This window comes from Candida tropicalis, assembly GCF_000006335.3.
Source record: "Candida tropicalis MYA-3404 genomic scaffold supercont3.8, whole genome shotgun sequence".
NCBI lineage: Eukaryota > Fungi > Ascomycota > Pichiomycetes > Serinales > Debaryomycetaceae > Candida > Candida tropicalis.
Genome location: NW_003020060.1, coordinates 418,609 through 436,916, shown reverse-complemented (window position 1 = coordinate 436,916; position 18,308 = coordinate 418,609). Strand labels below are relative to the sequence as shown.

The following is an 18,308-nucleotide window of genomic DNA, read 5'->3' as shown; positions in this document are numbered from 1 at the left end:
AAAAAGTTTTTACAAACCTCTTCTTCCCCCAGATTGATGAACTATAAATATAGAGTGGATTCCACCATGATTCAAAATGATTTGTATTGTATTGTTTCATTTTCATTATCCTATAGCATTTTAAGATCTTCTTAATCTACATCCATATACATGGAATAACTATTCATTAATTTTTCAAATTTTATTTTTTTAGAGTTTTAGAAGATTTACTACTGCTACTACTACAACTACAACAACTATCATTATTATTTAAATATTCAATAAATCATGGATTTTTTGAAAGCTAGAACTAGAACAGCTGGTCTCAGAGGTAGACCATTACGACTTGCCATTACTGCTACTGCAGTTACTGGTTTTTCCCTTTTCGGTTATGATCAAGGTCTTATGTCTGGTCTTATATCCGGTGAACAATTCAACTGGGAATTCCCTGCTACTAAAGATGATGCAACTATTCAAGGTGCTGTTACTGCATGTTATGAATTGGGTTGTTTCTTTGGTGCTATTTTTGCTTTAATTAGAGGTGAAAAAATTGGTAGAAGACCTTTAATTATCGTTGGTTCATTTATTATTATCATTGGTACTGTTATTTCCTGTACTGCTTTTAGACCACATTGGCCATTAGGACAATTTGTTGTTGGTAGAGTTATCACGGGTATTGGTAATGGTATGAATACTGCTACTATTCCAGTCTGGCAATCTGAAATGTCTAAAGCTGAAAACAGAGGTAAATTGGTTAATATGGAAGGTGCTGTTGTTGCCATTGGTACTTTGGTTGCTTATTGGTTAGATTTCGGTTTATCTTATGTTAACACTTCTGTTCAATGGAGATTCCCAGTTGCTTTCCAAATCTTTTTTGCTCTCTGGGTCTTGTTTGGTATCCTTCAATTGCCAGAATCCCCACGTTGGTTGATTGCTCAAGGTAGAAAACCAGAAGCTTATGAAGTTCTTTCTGCTTTACATGACACTACTCCAGATGATGATGCTCTTGTTGCTGAAGTCACTGTTATCGTTGATGCTGTTTCTAGAACTGGTGGCGGTAAGAATAGTTTCAGAGACTTGTGGTCTGGTGGTAAGACTGCTCACTTCCAAAGAATGATTATTGGTTCTTCTACTCAATTTTTCCAACAATTGACTGGTTGTAACGCTGCCATTTACTACTCCACTTTGTTGTTCTACCAAACCGTTTTCGATTACTCCCAATATAGATTGTCTTTGATCTTGGGTGGTGTTTTCGCTACCATTTATGCTTTATCCACCATTCCATCTTTCTTCCTTATTGATACTTTGGGTAGAAGAAAATTGTTCCTCATTGGTGCTGTTGGTCAAGGTGTTTCTTTCCTTATCTCATTTGCTTGTTTAGTTCACCCAACTAAACAAAATGCTAAAGGTGCTGCTGTTGGTATTTACTTGTTTATTGTTTTCTTTGCTTTTACTATCTTGCCATTGCCATGGATCTACCCACCAGAAATTAATCCATTAAGAACTAGAACTGCTGCTTCTGCCGTTTCTACTTGTACCAATTGGTTGACTAATTTTGCCGTTGTTATGTTTACTCCTCCATTCATTGCTGCCAGTGGTTGGGGTTGTTACTTGTTCTTTGCTTGTATGAACTTTTTGTTTGTCCCAGTTATCTTTTTCTTCTACCCAGAAACTGCTGGTAGATCCTTGGAAGAAATTGATATTATTTTCGCCAAAGCTTATGTTGAAAAGAGACAACCATGGAGAGTTGCTGCTACCATGCCTAAATTATCCTTACAAGATGTTGAAGACGAAGCTAAGAACTTGGGTCTTTACGATGATGATTTCGAGAAAGATAACTTTGAAACTAAAGAAGATATCTCTGATGGTTCAAATGATGGTTCCAATGGGGTTTTTGAAAAACCAGAACAAGTTTAGAATAATCGTTTAATGTTATTTATTATAATTTAGAGTTTTCTTTTTGTTTTTATTTTAATATACCTAAATAATTGATTTTTAATTTTTAATGATATTCTTTTTAATGCAATATACACCATAGTTCTTTTTTTAGGTCTTGATAATTGTGTGCCTGTCCGCGATTTATAGCTTTTCTTTTTTTTGTGCACGCACGGTATATTACCTTATTTGGTGAAAATTTCCGCAACTCATCTATTCAAGCGATGAGCTTGAACAATAACTTGCTTATTAATTGCGATTTCCAAAGCAACGATAATGGAATGCACACACACACACACACACACATCTTGACTCACCAAACTAAAGAAGAAGTTATGTTTATTCAAGAGGATTAACTTGCCTTTATTGGATTAAGTATCCTGAAGTATACTTACACACAAAAGAAAACTAGTCACGTGCGATTTTGCAATAGTTTTTTGTCTACAGAATCGCGGGGTTTAATGATACAGCAACCCCGATGTTCTTAGTAATCAAGAAACCTTAACTTCGCAACACACCGAATTAAATATTTTTTTTTTTTAACATCCTCTTCTTGGTATCGTACGCGCGGATTGGTACGAACTTCCCGACCCTACGGCATCAAACCCAACGGCTCCCGAATGAGCAAAGACAAAAGACAAAAAAATCAGAGAAAATCGCAAAAAAATTCAAATAGGGAAAACTATGGCTCAAATTCATATATTTCTTTCTTTCTTTTCCACAAAATAGATAGGAATTACAAGAGTCATTCTAATTTATTTTATTTATTTGCTATCAGTAGTCTGTTAATTTTTGTCATTATTATATAAATAGTCAGACAGTAGCATAATGACAGAACAACTACCTTCATCATCTACTGCTACTACTACTACTACTAATACTGGAGATATGGAAATCCCACAAATACAAAATGATACTTCATATTTGGATAAAGTTTCAATACAACAAGTCACATTAAGATCAACAGTAGTAGGGCTAATAATAGGTTCGATAATATGTATAACAAACTTTCAATTTGGATTTCAAAGTGGTTGGGTTTCAATGATGTCATTACCAGCAGCATTACTAGCGTTTGCTATATTTAAAGTATTACCAATAGGTATATCGAAAAATTTCACTGATGTGGAGAATGTATTTGTTCAAAGCATAGCTGTTGCTGTCGGTACAGGACCATTATGTTATGGATTAGTAGGAATAATCCCAGCAATGGAGAAATTTATGACTGCTGAAGAAAGTGGTATTGGTAGTGAATTGAAACTAAGTCTAAGTCAGTTGATGATTTGGTCACTTGGACTCGGATTATTTGGTGTGTTTTTTGCCATTCCATTGAGAGAACAAGTCATTGTTAAAGAGAAATTGCCATTTCCATCCGGTAGTGCTACTGCTACATTAATATCTGTGCTACACGGCAGTCAGATATATCATGATAAAGAAGATCATGTTGAAAAGATTCACGAAGATCAAGAAAGACAGTCACCTAATGAATCGATGGTTCAAGATACAGGAGATGATATCTTGACCCAGCAATCATCAAAATCACATTTACTAGAACCAAAGGACAACAATGATGATGAGGATGATGATAAAGAGGATTATAATTCTAATATTAGATCATTATCAATAACTTTCACAGTTTCTTCTGTTTACACAGTTGTGTCATATTTCTTGCCGATTCTTAAACAACTTCCAGTATTTGGCACATATCTTTCAAAAAACTACCTTTGGAACTTACAACCATCACCAGCATATGTGGGACAAGGGATAATTATGGGGTTGCCAACTGTGAGTTATATGCTTTTCGGAGCTATTTTAGGATGGGCCATTCTTGCACCACTTGCACAAAAAATGGAATGGGCACCAGGAAGAATAGATGACTGGATCCATGGTGGTCAAGGGTGGATATTATGGATCAGTTTGAGTGTAATGATTAGTGATTCATTGGTATCTTTTGTTGTGGTAAGTACAAAATCCATTTACAAAGTTATTAAGAACATGAGACAGAATAGATTATATGAGCAAACATTAGAGTTGCAACATCAAGAACAACAGCTGCACGCGTTGTTAAGAGGCGACTCTTCGTCAGTATCATCTAATGAGGACCAAACTAATAGTACCTACGATGGAGACAACTCAACGGTAAATACGATCCGAAAGAATAATGTGAAATATGTGGAAGAAGTTCCTAGTAAGCATTTAGTGTCTACAAGATCTACAATTATTGGTGTCGTTGTGTCATCATTAATTTGCATTGTTTCACTAAGAGTCGTTTTTGGCAAGATTGTTCCAATATATGCTGCAGTGTCAGCAATTATCTTAGCCATGTTTTTTTCCATATTGGGTGTTAGAGCTTTGGGAGAGACGGATTTGAATCCTGTTAGTGGTATTGGAAAATTATCACAATTGATATTTGCTTTGATTGTTCCTAAAGACCATCCTGCTAAAATATTGATAAATTTAGTTGCTGGTGGAGTTGCGGAAGCTGGAGCACAACAGGCAGGTGATTTAATGCAAGATTTGAAAACTGGTCATCTTGTTGGTGCTTCTCCTAAAGCACAATTCATTGCGCAGATATTGGGCACCTTATATTCTGTCGTTTTGAGTTCGGTTATGTATAAAGTTTACAATTCCGTTTACCAAATACCAAGTGACATGTTTCGAATCCCAACAGCTGTTATATGGATTGATTGTTCAAGATTAGTTACTGGTGCTGGATTACCTCCATATGTTAGAGAGTTTTCCATTGGTTTCGGGGTAGTATTTGGAATAATTTCTTTATTGAAGAATACAGTGTCACCACGCTCCCAATACTACAAATTTCTTGTTTATTTGCCAAGTGGAGTAGCTGTAGGGATTGGTATTTATAATACACCAAATTTCACGTTGGCAAGATTTATTGGAGGATTGATCAATTATAATTGGCATAATTTCAGTGATAGAGGTAAGATTGGTATGATTATTTTCAGTAGTGGATTGGTTTTAGGGGAAGGTTTATTCAGCGCATTTACTATGCTTTTGACAAGTCTAGGGGTTAAACATTGGTAAGGAAAATAAATAAACAAAGAAAATCATAAGCAATATACACTTAACTATTCATCGTATAATCGCTTTAAGTGTAAATCATTCAATGACCAGGTCTCGTTCTTCTTTTGGTTGCACAATAACTTTTTATTACTTGCAGTTGTTGTTCCTTGGATTGGCAACTGGGTTATCAATCAATATTATTTTTTTTGCTTCATGTATTCCAGGGTTCAAATTGCAACATTTGTACACGACCTGTAATTGAAAATAACAAAATCAGATGAAAATGTAAACAATTTTACACGACCTCTTGTTTTTAAAAAAAATTTCAGTTTGAGTTTTTTTTTTTTTTTATTCCCTTTTTGTTTTGCAACACGGTCTCTAGAGAATGTTGTTGTTGTTTTTTTTTGTTTGTGTCCTGTGATTGTGATTGTGATTCACATTCTATTCTTTACATGTTTGGAATGATTTATTATTATTAAGGATGTTTCTGATTTGACTTCTTTTATTTTAAGCCTGTAGGGAGTCAGACAGGAAGTAACGGGTGTGAATAAATCAAGGGATATAAATTTAATTAAAGAGAACATTTGCCTTGATTTGTTTTCTTTTTGTTTGTGTGTGCGCGTTAAAGTTGTGTTGTCATCGTTGTCGTCTAAAAAAAAAAATCAAAAATTATTCTTTTTGCACTCACTGCATTTGTGTCTATGTGCCGTACTTTGTATGGCAAATCATTATGCGCAGCTCAAAAAAGAAAAAAACAACAATTCTACACGTCCTTTTCTGTGTCTCCGCCCAAAAAAATACTTCATTCCCACTATGAATAGAATAATAATAACAACGTAGACAACGAGAACGTAAAAAAAAAAAATTCACACACACACATACTCACACTCACACGCTCATAATTTTTTGACAACCAATACTCTTTCCAACTCTCTCTTTTTTTTCTTTGATTTACAACACTTTTTCTTTTACTTTTACAACCAGCCCCTTACTTATTTTCATCATCCACTTACCACCGGCTGTTAGAAGAATTACTCCATCAGTACTAAAAACTGTTAAATATAACCAATCTTTATAGTAATAAGTATTAGGATATTTAACATCTACTTTTACCCTCCTCCTTCATCCCACATCCCACATCCCACACTTACCTTACCCTTGTTTTTGTCTGTTTAGTATAAAGATATTCTTGTTTTTTTTTGATTTTAGGAATTTTCTTTTACATTCACCAATTATATTTTTTTATAATAGCAAGGGACACATATTTATCTAGAAGATTATTTTATCGTTTTCTTTTTTTTTTTTATTGATATTCCGTTTCCATTTTTTTTTTTTTTGTTATTCCAAGGCATTTTGCTCTTTTTTTTTCTTGATTAGATAAAAGTTACACGTAACATGCCAGATACACCAGTTTCACCATCCAAGAACAACGTCAAGACAAGTTCTACTCCAGTAAGTTCTTCCACCAAAGTTATTGATTCGTTACACTCCAAAATAGACGAGCTAACTGACGAGTTGACAACTTTGAAACAGTCACACCAGGAATTAACTAAGAAACATTCAATTGTTGCCAAAAAGAATGATTCATTCGTAGATCAATTAGCTAATGCCAAACATGAAAATGACATGTTGTCTGCGTTATTAAAGAGAAAGGAACGTAGGATTTTGGATTTGGAAGATCAATATAATGATTTGAATAGTCAGATTGAAAATTTACTGCTTCTGAATAAGAATATGAAGATTAGGTGTGAAAACTTACAGAATAATTCCAATGCCAGTATTGCAGAATTTGAAAGATTGAAAATCAGTTATGATGCTTTGATTGCTTCACAAATGGAATACAAGAATCACTACCAACAAGAACTCAACACTTTGCAAACTAGTTTTGACAAGTATAGAACAGAGAATACTAAAAGGTATGAAGATTTACAAAGCTCCATTTCCAGCAATGATAAAGATATTGATACATTATTGGATTCATTAACCAACAAGAGAAAAACTATGGACAATATTTATGTCAATAAGAATAACAAGATTTTACAATTGTTGACCAGTTTGGCCAGTTTGATCAAATTACACGCGGAAGACACCAAGGGCCAAGTTGAACAAAATGTAGATGTTATTAAAATCTTGATGGAAAAATATCCTGATTTACAAGAAAAGATTTTGGAGAAGGAAAAAGTTGAAGTTGATTTGGATGAAATCATCAGTCATTCAAACGAAATCTTGGCCAATACTTCATTTGAAGAAGATGCCACTTTGATCAATTCCCCAGATTTGGACAGTCAATCAAATCTCAATTCGGGTGCCGCTACTCCAGTACAAAATTCAGGACCATTCAGAAAGAAGAAGAATTACAAGCGTAATTCTATGATTTTGAAAGATCTGCCATCAGGTATACCGGAAAATTCTGTTCCAAGTTCTTTACCAAAGAAGCCACAAGTTAATAACAATATCATTAACATACCTAAGAACAGATCCAAATTCAACACACCACCAACTACTCCTAGACAATTCAGTAATCAAAGTACTGATTTCGAAGTGACACACCAGTGGAATGGTAACAATAACCAACATAACAATTCTGGTCATTATAATAACAATAATCATCGTCGTACCACAAGTTATGATGCAAGATCAGATAATGGAGGTAACCGTCGTCAGCATAGTCAAGGTAGTAACTACAACAACAACAACAACAATAATAATAATAACAATAATGGTTTTGTTAGAAGATCAGGTTCCGTTCGAAACGGTAGTAACAACAATAACAATAACAACCATGGGAAACAAGCCAAGAGAAGATCTACATATAATCCGAACAACAACAGCAAGAGAAATTCACAGATCTTTGACAGTAATTTTGCATTAAATGTATAATACAACGGAAGGGTTTATTAAATTGGGTTCTATTTTTGATGTGGATCGTTGCTTTTTTTTTTTCTCTTTATACTTGTTTGTTTTTCTTTTTTTATTTTTTGAATTAGAGGATTTTTGTAAATTTAGGGAAATATATACTTATATACCGATACATATTTTTCTGGGAGATTATACCTTATATGCCACAATACTTCCATCTTCATATCCAACAAGTAGAGTGTCTGTGGTTAAGATCTTCTTGCCTCTAATCAACTGAGAGTATTTATTCTTACCCGTAGTTGTAGACTCAACTTTCTGGGGAACTAGTAGTGTCATGAACGTTAGTTTTTTAATTGATTTTGATCTATCATCGTTATCATTATTCTGAATCATGGGCACATCACGTTTAATCACATTCTCGTCATATCGTATTTCTCCATTCCAAAATCCAATTATTAAATTTTCATTCTTGTAATTGACTATGGATTGAACTCCTGAATGGGTAACTTTAATAATTTCAACTGGATGTTTATGTATTACAATTTTATTAGTAGTTGAACCAGAAACTAAAATATCTTGAAATGTCAGCATGGAAATAATTGGATTTGGAACATGAATTGAATTATGATATTTTACAATTAATTTAGGTGATTGATTTATAATTAGTTTATCTATATTTGAATTTTCTTTCACAATTGGTTTTGGAAGAATTAATTCTAATCCAACAATATCACCACTTTCAAATCCAACATATATTATATTATCCACAAGATGAATTTTCATAATTATCCCGTAATCATTCCTACTTCCGATTTCTTCAAATTGAATACCTTTCTCAACTAATTGATAAACATTAATATCACTTATTAATCTTGTAAGTTGCCAATCTGATGTAATTTTATAAACATCTAAATTATTAGAATTGATACTTGCTGGAGTAATCAAGATTTCATCATGTACGACAACGACATTACTAAAATTCAATGAATTACATGGTATTTCCATGATACAATCTGTATTGTTCCATATTTTAATAGTATTATCTCTTGAATGTGTTAGAAGATGATTATGTATTGTAGACATAGAAAGTATGGTATCATTATGAGCTTGCCATGTTATTACTGGACGTCGTGTAATTAAATCCCATTCAATTATCAAACCTGTTGAATCAGCAGTATATAAATGTAATGATGATGTTGGTGAAGGATATATGAAAGTTATTGATGAATTATGAGATCTTAATGTGAACTGTTGTGACATGATCTATTTTCAAAGTATTTGTGGAGGAATCCCATATTGTTAAATTGTGTCAATTCATCAAGACAAGATGAGCATCGACAAAATAAAAAAAGAAAAACACCTACAACAGGTGAAAACGAAAAAAAAAAAAAATTATCGTTGAATCGATCTTGAAAGTACTGATTTATTGTGGACCCTTGAAGAACATATATATATATATAAAAGAAACTGATATAATGTCTGTTCTGAGAGATCATTATTTTAAATTGGGTTCTGATTTACCTAAAGAAAGACTTTCAGCAGCAACACAATTAATTTCTGAACTTATTAAAGTTAATGATTCTAAAGAATGGGAATATGCTTTGAATAGATTAATCAAAGGTATAATAACTACTAGACAATCAGCTAAATTTGGATTTAGTATGGCTTTAACTGAAGTTGTTAATGAGTTGATTGAAAGAAAAGAATTAACCGTGGGTAAATATTTGGATTTACTTGTTGAAACTACTAAAATAACTAGTTCAATGAAAGGAAAAGAACAACGTGCAGTTTTATTTGGTAGATTATTTGGATTACAAGTTTTAATTAATTCAAAGATTATATTACAAAGTTCTGAAGATGATGTTATTAAATTTGTTGAAACTTTGTTGGAATTAAGTAATGTCAAGAATTGGATTCGTGAAACTGGGTTTTTCACTTTGATTCAATTCATTAAATTAGTTCAAGATGATGATTCCATTGATTATAAGAAAAAAATTTATATCAAGATCTTATCTACTGTTAATGATTTGGGATTGAACTTGTCTACTGAAGGGTTGGCCGTTTATTTGTCTATTCCAAATAGTGATAAATTATCACAAAAGATTAGTAATTTGAAAGCCAACTGGAAAAATGGTGATCCGTTTCATAAAGGGAATTTGCCAGTTTTAGCTAAAGTTTTGAAAGATGTTGAAGTTATTAATGATGAAGAGAATGATGATAATAACAAAAAACAAAAAAGTAGTTGGAATTCTCGATTACCATTTGTTTGGGATTTAATTGTATTGAAATTTAATCAACTTGAATCATCACCAAATGAAGATGATGATATTGATGCTGTTCCAACCAGTGAAACTTCCAAAAAGAGAAAAAAGAAAGACTCATCAAAGAAATCATCCAAAAAGGCTAAAACTGAACAGGAATACATTTCAATTAAAGAATTTTGGAAAGTTGTTATTGATGAAACGTTATTTTCTGAAAAATCATCATATGAACGTAAATATTGGGGATTTGAAATTTTTGAAAAATTTGTAACTTCATTAATCAATCTTCAACTGGTTCAATATTTATTTACACCAAATTTCATGCGTTGTTTAATTAATCAACATGCGTCATCTTCAAGAATGTTGTACAAGATTTCTCAACAAACCATCAAATCACTTGTTAAAATAATTAAAGAAAAACAAAATCTTGCTCCTATTGTTTTACTGTGTTTATTGGATGAATCTAAAGGTGGTTGTTGGAATTTTGACTTGATTAGTAAATCACGTACTATTGATGAAATATTACAGGTTAAATCTCAAATTAATCTGTTTATTAGTATTTTGTTGAACAATTTTGAATCAAAATTGGAATCACAAAATGTTGTTGAAGATAGTGATAAGAATTCAAATGATAATATATTAAAATGGTATTTGGATAAAATAGTCAATTTGATTAAACATAACAAACAAGTTCAATTATCTGATTCTATAATTGAATCTATCTTGACTAAAATGATCAAATATGCATTTTTCCAATCTAAAGAAATCAATATTTCCAAATTTTTACAATCAGTAGCTAAAGAAAGATTAAGTTCTATATTGTCAGAATTAATTACTACTAGACTTTCAAATGAGAACAACTTTACCACTTGGTCAACTTTCTGTTTTCAAACTATCAAAGAATTATCACAAACTGAGAAATGTCTTGTTGAATTTGATGAAGACTTAGCACTTGTTGAACAAGAAACAAGTGATTTATTAAAGACAATCATTGAATTAAATAAATCATCTGATAAATTATACATTTTTGAATTATTATTTTCAATGTGTTTGATTCAATTGTATATGGAAGATGAAGAAACAGTTCAAGTCATTAATGAAATCAAATTAGTTTTTGAAAATCAATTCACTTCAAAAATTCAAGACCAAGATGAGGATGAAGATGATGATCAAGTTGATGATAGTGTTGTATTGACTGAAATTGTTTTAAGTTTTATTTCTAGAAAATCAACTTTATTTAAAAAATTATCCAGTTTAGTATGGGAAAATTTCTTGTGTAAGAGTAGTGAAACAGATGGTAAGTTACGTGTCAATGATGCTTGTTTTAGATTATTATTTGATGTTTTAGAAGCCAAGGAAAATAAGCAAGGTCAACAAAAGCTTTTCGAAGGTGAAGGTGGAGATATCGAAGGTGATGATGATGAGGAAGAAGAGGAAGAAGACGATGAAGATGGTGATGGTGAGGATGACGACGAAGAAGAAGACGAAGAAACCGAAGAGAAAGACCAAGATAACGATGAAGACAATGATAGTGATAGTGATAGCGAGAATGACAGTGATCTGGACGACGTTAATGATACTATGACTGAACTTGATAAACAAACAAATTTAAAATTAGCACAAGCATTGGGTATTCCAACTAAAGAAACTGGGGAAGTTAAATTTGATGAACTTGATGATTTGTCATCTAATGAAGATATGAATCTGATTCATGGATGATGAACAAATGATGGCTATGGATGATGAATTATCAAGAATTTTCAAACATCGTCAAGATACTTTGAATAGTTTACCAACTGGTAATAAGAGACAATTGGAAGTTTTAGAAGCTAAGGAAAATATGATTTTTTTCAAGAATAGAATCTTGGATTTATTAGAAATTTTCATTAAAGTTAATCCTTCGCTGCAGTTCAATTTAACTTTCATTACTCCTTTAATCACTTTAATGAATTTAACTTTGGATAAAAACCTTGGTGTTAAAGCTCATAAATTATTGAAAAATAAAGTATCTAAAACTAAAATCGATTTGAATGATTTAACCAAATATTATCCTCAACCAAATGAATATTATGAAACTTTAGTTCAATTGATTTCTGAATTACAAGACAAAGCAAATACTGTTAAATCATCTAATCAAGCAGTTAATCAAAGTTATAATCAAAGTTGTATAATAGTTGCAAAAAATTTAATTGTTTTAGATGAAAATAACATGGAGAAAGTGGTTGAAATTTATTGTGATTCATTGAAAAAGTGGTGTTTATCCAATGATAGTAAATTACAATCATCTTTGTTTTTTGATTTCATTAATTGGATCAACACCAAGAAGAATAACACCAACAATAATAAAAAGTAGAGTTATATCACACCAGATTTGATTTGATTTGATTTAATTCCATCAATATATACATATACATATCTGCATGTAAATATAAAATCAGTAAAAGTCGTGTGTGGTTCAATACTTCTCTCTCATCCAATAGAAAACTATCACCAACACCGAACAAAACGAGACAGAGAGAGAGAAAAAAAAAATTCAAGCAAAAGAGAAATTATTGTTCATTTCATTTCTTCCATAACTAAATTAACTACATATTCATTTTAAAACATAAACATATTACGATGTCTGCAGTTAAACAAGCTGGTATTTCAGTCAACAAAGCTTTTGCAATTGCTGCTCAAGCTTTAAGAAACTCATTAAAAGCAGAATTCAAAGCTGCTGCTGAAAAAAGAGGTGCTGTTGAAGCTAAAGTTATGACTTTTGAAAATGGTAAACAAAGTGATCCAAAACCATTGAAAGCAATTGATATCTAAGTCAAATGATTTTGATCTAATATGATTTTATTATTATTATTATTATTATTATTTGGAAAGTAAGAAAAGAAAAGAATAGAAAAATGGTTACCTACGTTCAAACATAATTCATAGTCAAGATTTAATAATGAATGAATATATATATTTACATTAAAAAAATAAATAGAATGGTATTTTTTTTCCCTGGTTTCTGTACATGTGTGTTTGTGAGTTGATTTCTATTGATATCTAAGATGATGGCTTTTCTTTTTGCTCTTCGAGTTGTTGTTGTTGTTGTTCTTCTTCTTCTTCTTCAAGTCTGATTTCATCAAGCAACTGTTGTTTCAAATCATTTGGTAATGATTCAATCAAATTTTTGGCTTTACTAAATGCAACTTGGTCATTCTCAATCTCTTCAGCTTCTCTATTAATATGTTGAATATCTTCTTCTGTTAAATCATGTTCTTGTTCTTCTTCTTCGTGTTGTTCACCTTCTTCATCTTGTCTTTGTTCTTGTTGTGAAGTAGCTGATTCATCTAATAATTTAGATAATTCCGAATCTGGATTACTAAACAATTCAACAAATTTACCAGTTTCGACAACTTGACCATGTTTACCCAATACAACCACGAATTCTGATTTAGAAATAGTGGATAATCTATGGGCAATTGAAATTATAGTCATGGACCCTTCATTAGTCAAATTTTTCAATGTTTCATTAATTAACCCTTCTGATTTGGAGTCTAATGCTGAAGTGGCTTCATCTAATATCAAAACTCTCGGTTTCTTGATTAATGCCCTAGCGATGGCAATTCTTTGTTTTTGACCTCCAGATAAAGATGCTCCTCTATTACCGATCACTGTGTCATAACCATCAGGGAATCCAACTATGAAATCATGACAATTAGCTTGCTTTGATACATCAATGATATCTTGCATGGTTAATTTACTAACATCTTGCGGGGTTAACCCATAAACGATATTCTCTAATATAGTACCTGACAATAGAACTGGTTCTTGTTGAACAATACCAACAATATATCTTCGAAGTTCACGGACTTGGAAATCTTTTATATCTTTACCACCGATGAGGATTTCTCCCAGTTGGATATTATAAGCTCGAAGTAATAATGATGCCACAGTGGATTTACCAGCACCACTTGGTGCAACAATACAAGTACTTGTACCACCTTGAATCTTGAAATCACAATGATTGAAAACTATATGATTTGGACGTGTTGGATAACTGAATGTGACATCTTTGAATTCAATATCATTTTTACCCAACAATGGATGCAGTGGAGTTACTTTTTCACCTTGAACAGGAGGAACTTTATTCTTGTAGTCCATAAGAGCAAACAATTTAACTCCCGCACCAGCACCTTTCATTAATTCCAAATATGTGGTTGTTAAACTGTAAAGCGCCATATTGAAGAATTCCAGGTACATGGTAAATGCAACCACATCACCAGCAGACATTGTTCCCTTTGTCATCAAATAAACACCCAAGGCAACACAAGATAAATATCCAACATGATATAAAGAATAAATAGATACAGAATAATTTGATTGAGCAAATGCTTCTTGTTTGGCAACTTCCACAACTCTTCTTAATCTGCTAGAATATTTGCGTAATTCTTTTTGTTCTCCAGTAAACGCATTGACCAATTTAATAGCATTCAATGTCTCTTCAGAAGCTTTTGTTAATCCTGCTGTTGCATTCTGTAAATTAGTAGACAATTTTCTAATTTTTTCACCATACCATACAGATCCAAGAGTAATTGGTGGTGAAATTAACAACATCATACCAAACAAGATTGGGTTAATCAGATACATCATATATGAACTAATAATCCCAAATAAGAAATTCTTCAACCCATCAGGTAAATTAGCAGTAATTGATCGACTAACAATATATGCATCACTTGATAATCGACTAATTAAATCACCAACTTTATGTTTATCATTATCAAAAAATTCTTGATCATGACGTAATAAATTCTTCATTACTTTAGCTCTTAATCTTGCTACTAATCTTTCACCTAATAATTTCAATACCCAAATTCTTGCCCAAAAACATAATGCACTAAGAGCCATAAATGGTACCATAAATCCAAATAATGTAGTTACACTATAACCCCAAACCATTAATTGACCATTTTCATCCTTAATATTATTATTAAAAGAATCCAATACCGATCCAACAAGTTTTACTGCCGTGGTCGGATATAATACAGCGCATAAAATAAACCCCACAGCTAATACAAATAATTTCCAATCTGGTTTACCTAATTTAACAATCCTCCAAATTGTGGATAAATTCTCTCGAAAAGTTTTCTTATTTTCTTGTTTTTGAAATTCTTCAAGTCTTTCTTGTTTGATTTCTTGTTTTTTCAAATTAGATGCATCAAGATGAGTTTTAACTGGGATTTGTGCCGGTGTTAATTCTTTCTTTTCTTCAACTGATGATGATGATGAGTATGATCTAAGTTGTTCCTGTAATGTGATTGATGAGCGTAGTAGTGTAGTAGTTGGATATGACGGAAGTACGTGAAATTTCAATGGGGATGTACTTTTTAATCCTCTTGAAAGAAATCTAGCAGTAATAGTCAGAGTACACCCACTACTCCTACTTATCTGTAGTAATGATTGTCTTAGTGATGTGATAAGTACCATCTATTCTAAGGATCCTGTTAATTATTCTGAATCGTTTTGACTTTCCAATTTCTTTCTGGCCGGTGCCTAAATCAATCGAAATTCCTGGTACAAGTTTTGTTGGACGGACAAATGGTGAATGGTTGATAATGCGAGCGATCAACAAAATTTTTTTTTTTTTCTTTTTCTCTCTCTGACTCTCTCGCTGCGTCGTTCTTACTCATTTTGCTACAGGAGCCGAAACAGGAAGTGCAATCAAAAAAGAAAAACGCAGCCTGCCGTTGAACGAGTCAGGTTCGTCCGCTGATCGGTCGAGGTATATTAAATCATTAACCATCTTTTTATACATTCATTCTAAACATTAACTACCAGGTATAACTATTTTTGCTTTCTATGCCTATATAAAGTCTAGATATTTCTATCATAGTAACTTTGAATCATACCAACTTCACTTTCTTCATATTCAACAACAGTAATTTCACCAGTTTCTTCATTCAAAAAGGTGTTGGCTTGAATAACCTTCTTTCTTGGTCTCTTTTCTCTCAATACAATATCTCTGAATCTACTGTATTCTGGATCAACTCTGGATTTTTCCAAGTAGTAATCAGTACCAGCTTTAACTTGACAAGTACATTTGAATACATGAAGGTTCGATAAGAAGTCACCGAGTGCATTGACAGCAGTGCCATCATTCAATTTCAGTTCATCCATAATAATAGTAAGATTTTCACCATCAAATTCATACTTGAAAACACCAGCCTTGTGTAATTGTTTCATAATGGCAAATCTGGCTTGCATATGTGGTTGACCCCATTTTTCGGATTTAGGATCCCAGAATTCCAATCCGAGTAAACCAGCTCTGATCATCATTAAAGCAGAAAAGAATTTAACCTTGGTTTGGTCTTCTTCGGTAACAATATCAAAAATTGGCAAAACTTCTTTTGGTTGGCTCAAAATCAAGTATAAAGCAACCAATTCAGCACGACATTCTTCATAAGAACCAGCAATTTGACCAAATGCGGAACCCCAAGTTTCGTTTGGTTTGTAGTAACTTTTAACATCCAAATCTTTTGGAAAGTTGAATTCACCAGGAGCAACTTCTTGTAAAAGTTTACAACTACCGTGACCCAATAATTCGTGCAAACCAACTTGGACTTCGAAAGCGATATCACGCCATTTCTTAAATCCTTCTTCCAAGTCTTCGCTAATGAATGTAATAACTTCTTTGGTTTTTGGATTTTTTGGTGAAGCTGACAAGACATTACCCAAGGAGACGTTCTTGAAACCATAATTTAATCTAACATCATCATAATTTGGAATGTTGATACCAGCTGGAGCACCAGAACCGGCAAAAGTTAAAACTTCCAAAGAAGTGAAATCAGGTGGAGTAAAAGTATCCTTTTCATAAATTTTATCCCAAGGCAATTTGGCAATGAAAAATCCAGCATTGTCAACCAATTTGCTAAATTTAGCAGTTCTTTCATGGTTGACCATGGCAACCAAACCTTCCCATTCACCTCTAACACCAGATGGGTCTCTGTAAGTTTCAATGAAACCAATGTTGGATTCAACTTCTGGTTTCAAATCTTTAACCCATTCAATTTGTGATTTCTTGTGGGCATTCATAGAACCGGTAGAAAAGGATTCAATATAGTATTTGAGTAATCTTTCTTGGGTTTCATTAGCAACATATGGTAAAGCTTTCTTGAAATTTTCAACAATCTTGGCAAATTCAGGACTGTGATCACCAAATTTAAAAGTAACAGAGAATTTACCATCTTCAGAAGTCAATTTATCTTGAGGATAATAGTCAGTTTTGTTGGTGGTTTCAGCAGATGCAACATGAACAATATATTCAGAATCAGATATCTTTTCAACTCTGGTGTTTTCTGGCATAATTCCTTTACTGGCCAATAATTGGTTAACAGCAACAATTTCAGCTTTGGTGATATCTTCACTGTTTGGGTAATAGTTGGAAACGTGTCCGGCAGCAGGGTAACCCAACAATCCCTTTTCAGTGCTAAACATTGGTTCCTTAACTTTAGCATACAAGTCACTAATTTGCTTGTCATTGACAATTTCAATCAATTGGTCGAACTTTTCAACAGATAAACGTGGAATGAATTTCTTATCCCCAAAAGATTTGAAATTACCAGCATTATCCAAAAATTGCAAAGCATAATCCAAGTAATATTGAACGTCTTTGGCATCCAATGGGGCCAATTTTTCAGTGTATTCTTCGGCAGATTTAGGAGTTCCTAATTTGGCATGAATGGCTAAAATCATATCATAAATATTTTCACTTTCTGGAGAAACTGATCTCAAAACAGCTCTTGTACCGTGGAATGAAGCTCTAGATAAATAATGAGCGTATTTTTTGGCTTTGTCTGTTGATAAGGCATTGAAATGTTTCAAAGCAGACAAGACGACGATTGGTGAATCAACGTCGGCATAGAATAATTCCTTGTTGGCTGACATGATTGATAATAAGGGAAAGGTGTAATAGATATTTATTCAAAATTTTTGTAGATAATGAATAAAAAAAATTAGTACAATTACTAACAAGCAAGTTCTTTCTTATTCTTCCAAAAGAAAAGGTATTGACTAAAACTGGATAATTGAAGGAAGATGAATGGGTATTTAAATACTTATTGTGGCAAAAAGAGAAGTCAGAGAATTGGATTGTAATTTTCTGTTTCATTATCAATCGCCCCACGACTCTCACAAACTCGGAGCGTGCCACACGAAAAAACGGCCCACGCAAACAAAAAAATCGTCGCTTTCTTTTTAGTTGGCCAAGTATCAATA

The 18,308-nt window shown here is 32.5% G+C and overlaps 7 protein-coding genes across 7 annotated transcripts; 4 read left to right on the top strand and 3 right to left on the bottom strand. All coding sequences in view use genetic code 12, as the record gives it.

Annotated features, from left to right (window-relative positions):
* Nucleotides 1-267: 267 nt before the first annotated feature.
* HGT10 (glucose-inactivated glycerol proton symporter) lies at nucleotides 268-1,896 on the top strand (the record flags this gene model as incomplete). Its single annotated transcript, XM_002551072.1, has 1 exon — nucleotides 268-1,896. The coding sequence occupies one exon, from the start codon at nucleotides 268-270 to the stop codon at nucleotides 1,894-1,896; it is 1,629 nt and encodes a 542-aa protein (XP_002551118.1).
* Nucleotides 1,897-2,742: 846 nt separating this feature from the next.
* On the top strand, nucleotides 2,743-4,956 carry OPT8 (Opt8p; the record flags this gene model as incomplete). The annotated part of the gene is made up of 1 exon (XM_002551071.1): nucleotides 2,743-4,956. The coding sequence occupies one exon, from the start codon at nucleotides 2,743-2,745 to the stop codon at nucleotides 4,954-4,956; it is 2,214 nt and encodes a 737-aa protein (XP_002551117.1).
* Nucleotides 4,957-6,330: 1,374 nt separating this feature from the next.
* On the top strand, nucleotides 6,331-7,815 carry SHE3 (She3p; the record flags this gene model as incomplete). Its single annotated transcript, XM_002551070.1, has 1 exon — nucleotides 6,331-7,815. The coding sequence occupies one exon, from the start codon at nucleotides 6,331-6,333 to the stop codon at nucleotides 7,813-7,815; it is 1,485 nt and encodes a 494-aa protein (XP_002551116.1).
* A 168-nt stretch (nucleotides 7,816-7,983) lies between these two features.
* On the bottom strand, nucleotides 7,984-9,054 carry CTRG_05413 (uncharacterized protein; the record flags this gene model as incomplete). Its single annotated transcript, XM_002551069.1, has 1 exon — nucleotides 7,984-9,054. One exon carries the CDS (start codon nucleotides 9,052-9,054, stop codon nucleotides 7,984-7,986), a length of 1,071 nt encoding a protein of 356 aa, XP_002551115.1.
* Nucleotides 9,055-9,269: 215 nt separating this feature from the next.
* POL5 (DNA-directed DNA polymerase) lies at nucleotides 9,270-11,774 on the top strand (the record flags this gene model as incomplete). The annotated part of the gene is made up of 1 exon (XM_002551068.1): nucleotides 9,270-11,774. One exon carries the CDS (start codon nucleotides 9,270-9,272, stop codon nucleotides 11,772-11,774), a length of 2,505 nt encoding a protein of 834 aa, XP_002551114.1.
* A 1,320-nt stretch (nucleotides 11,775-13,094) lies between these two features.
* Nucleotides 13,095-15,521, bottom strand: MDL2 (Mdl2p; the record flags this gene model as incomplete). The annotated part of the gene is made up of 1 exon (XM_002551067.1): nucleotides 13,095-15,521. One exon carries the CDS (start codon nucleotides 15,519-15,521, stop codon nucleotides 13,095-13,097), a length of 2,427 nt encoding a protein of 808 aa, XP_002551113.1.
* Nucleotides 15,522-15,908: 387 nt separating this feature from the next.
* On the bottom strand, nucleotides 15,909-17,978 carry CTRG_05410 (dipeptidyl-peptidase III; the record flags this gene model as incomplete). Its single annotated transcript, XM_002551066.1, has 1 exon — nucleotides 15,909-17,978. The coding sequence occupies one exon, from the start codon at nucleotides 17,976-17,978 to the stop codon at nucleotides 15,909-15,911; it is 2,070 nt and encodes a 689-aa protein (XP_002551112.1).
* Between the last annotated feature and the right edge of the window lie 330 nt (nucleotides 17,979-18,308).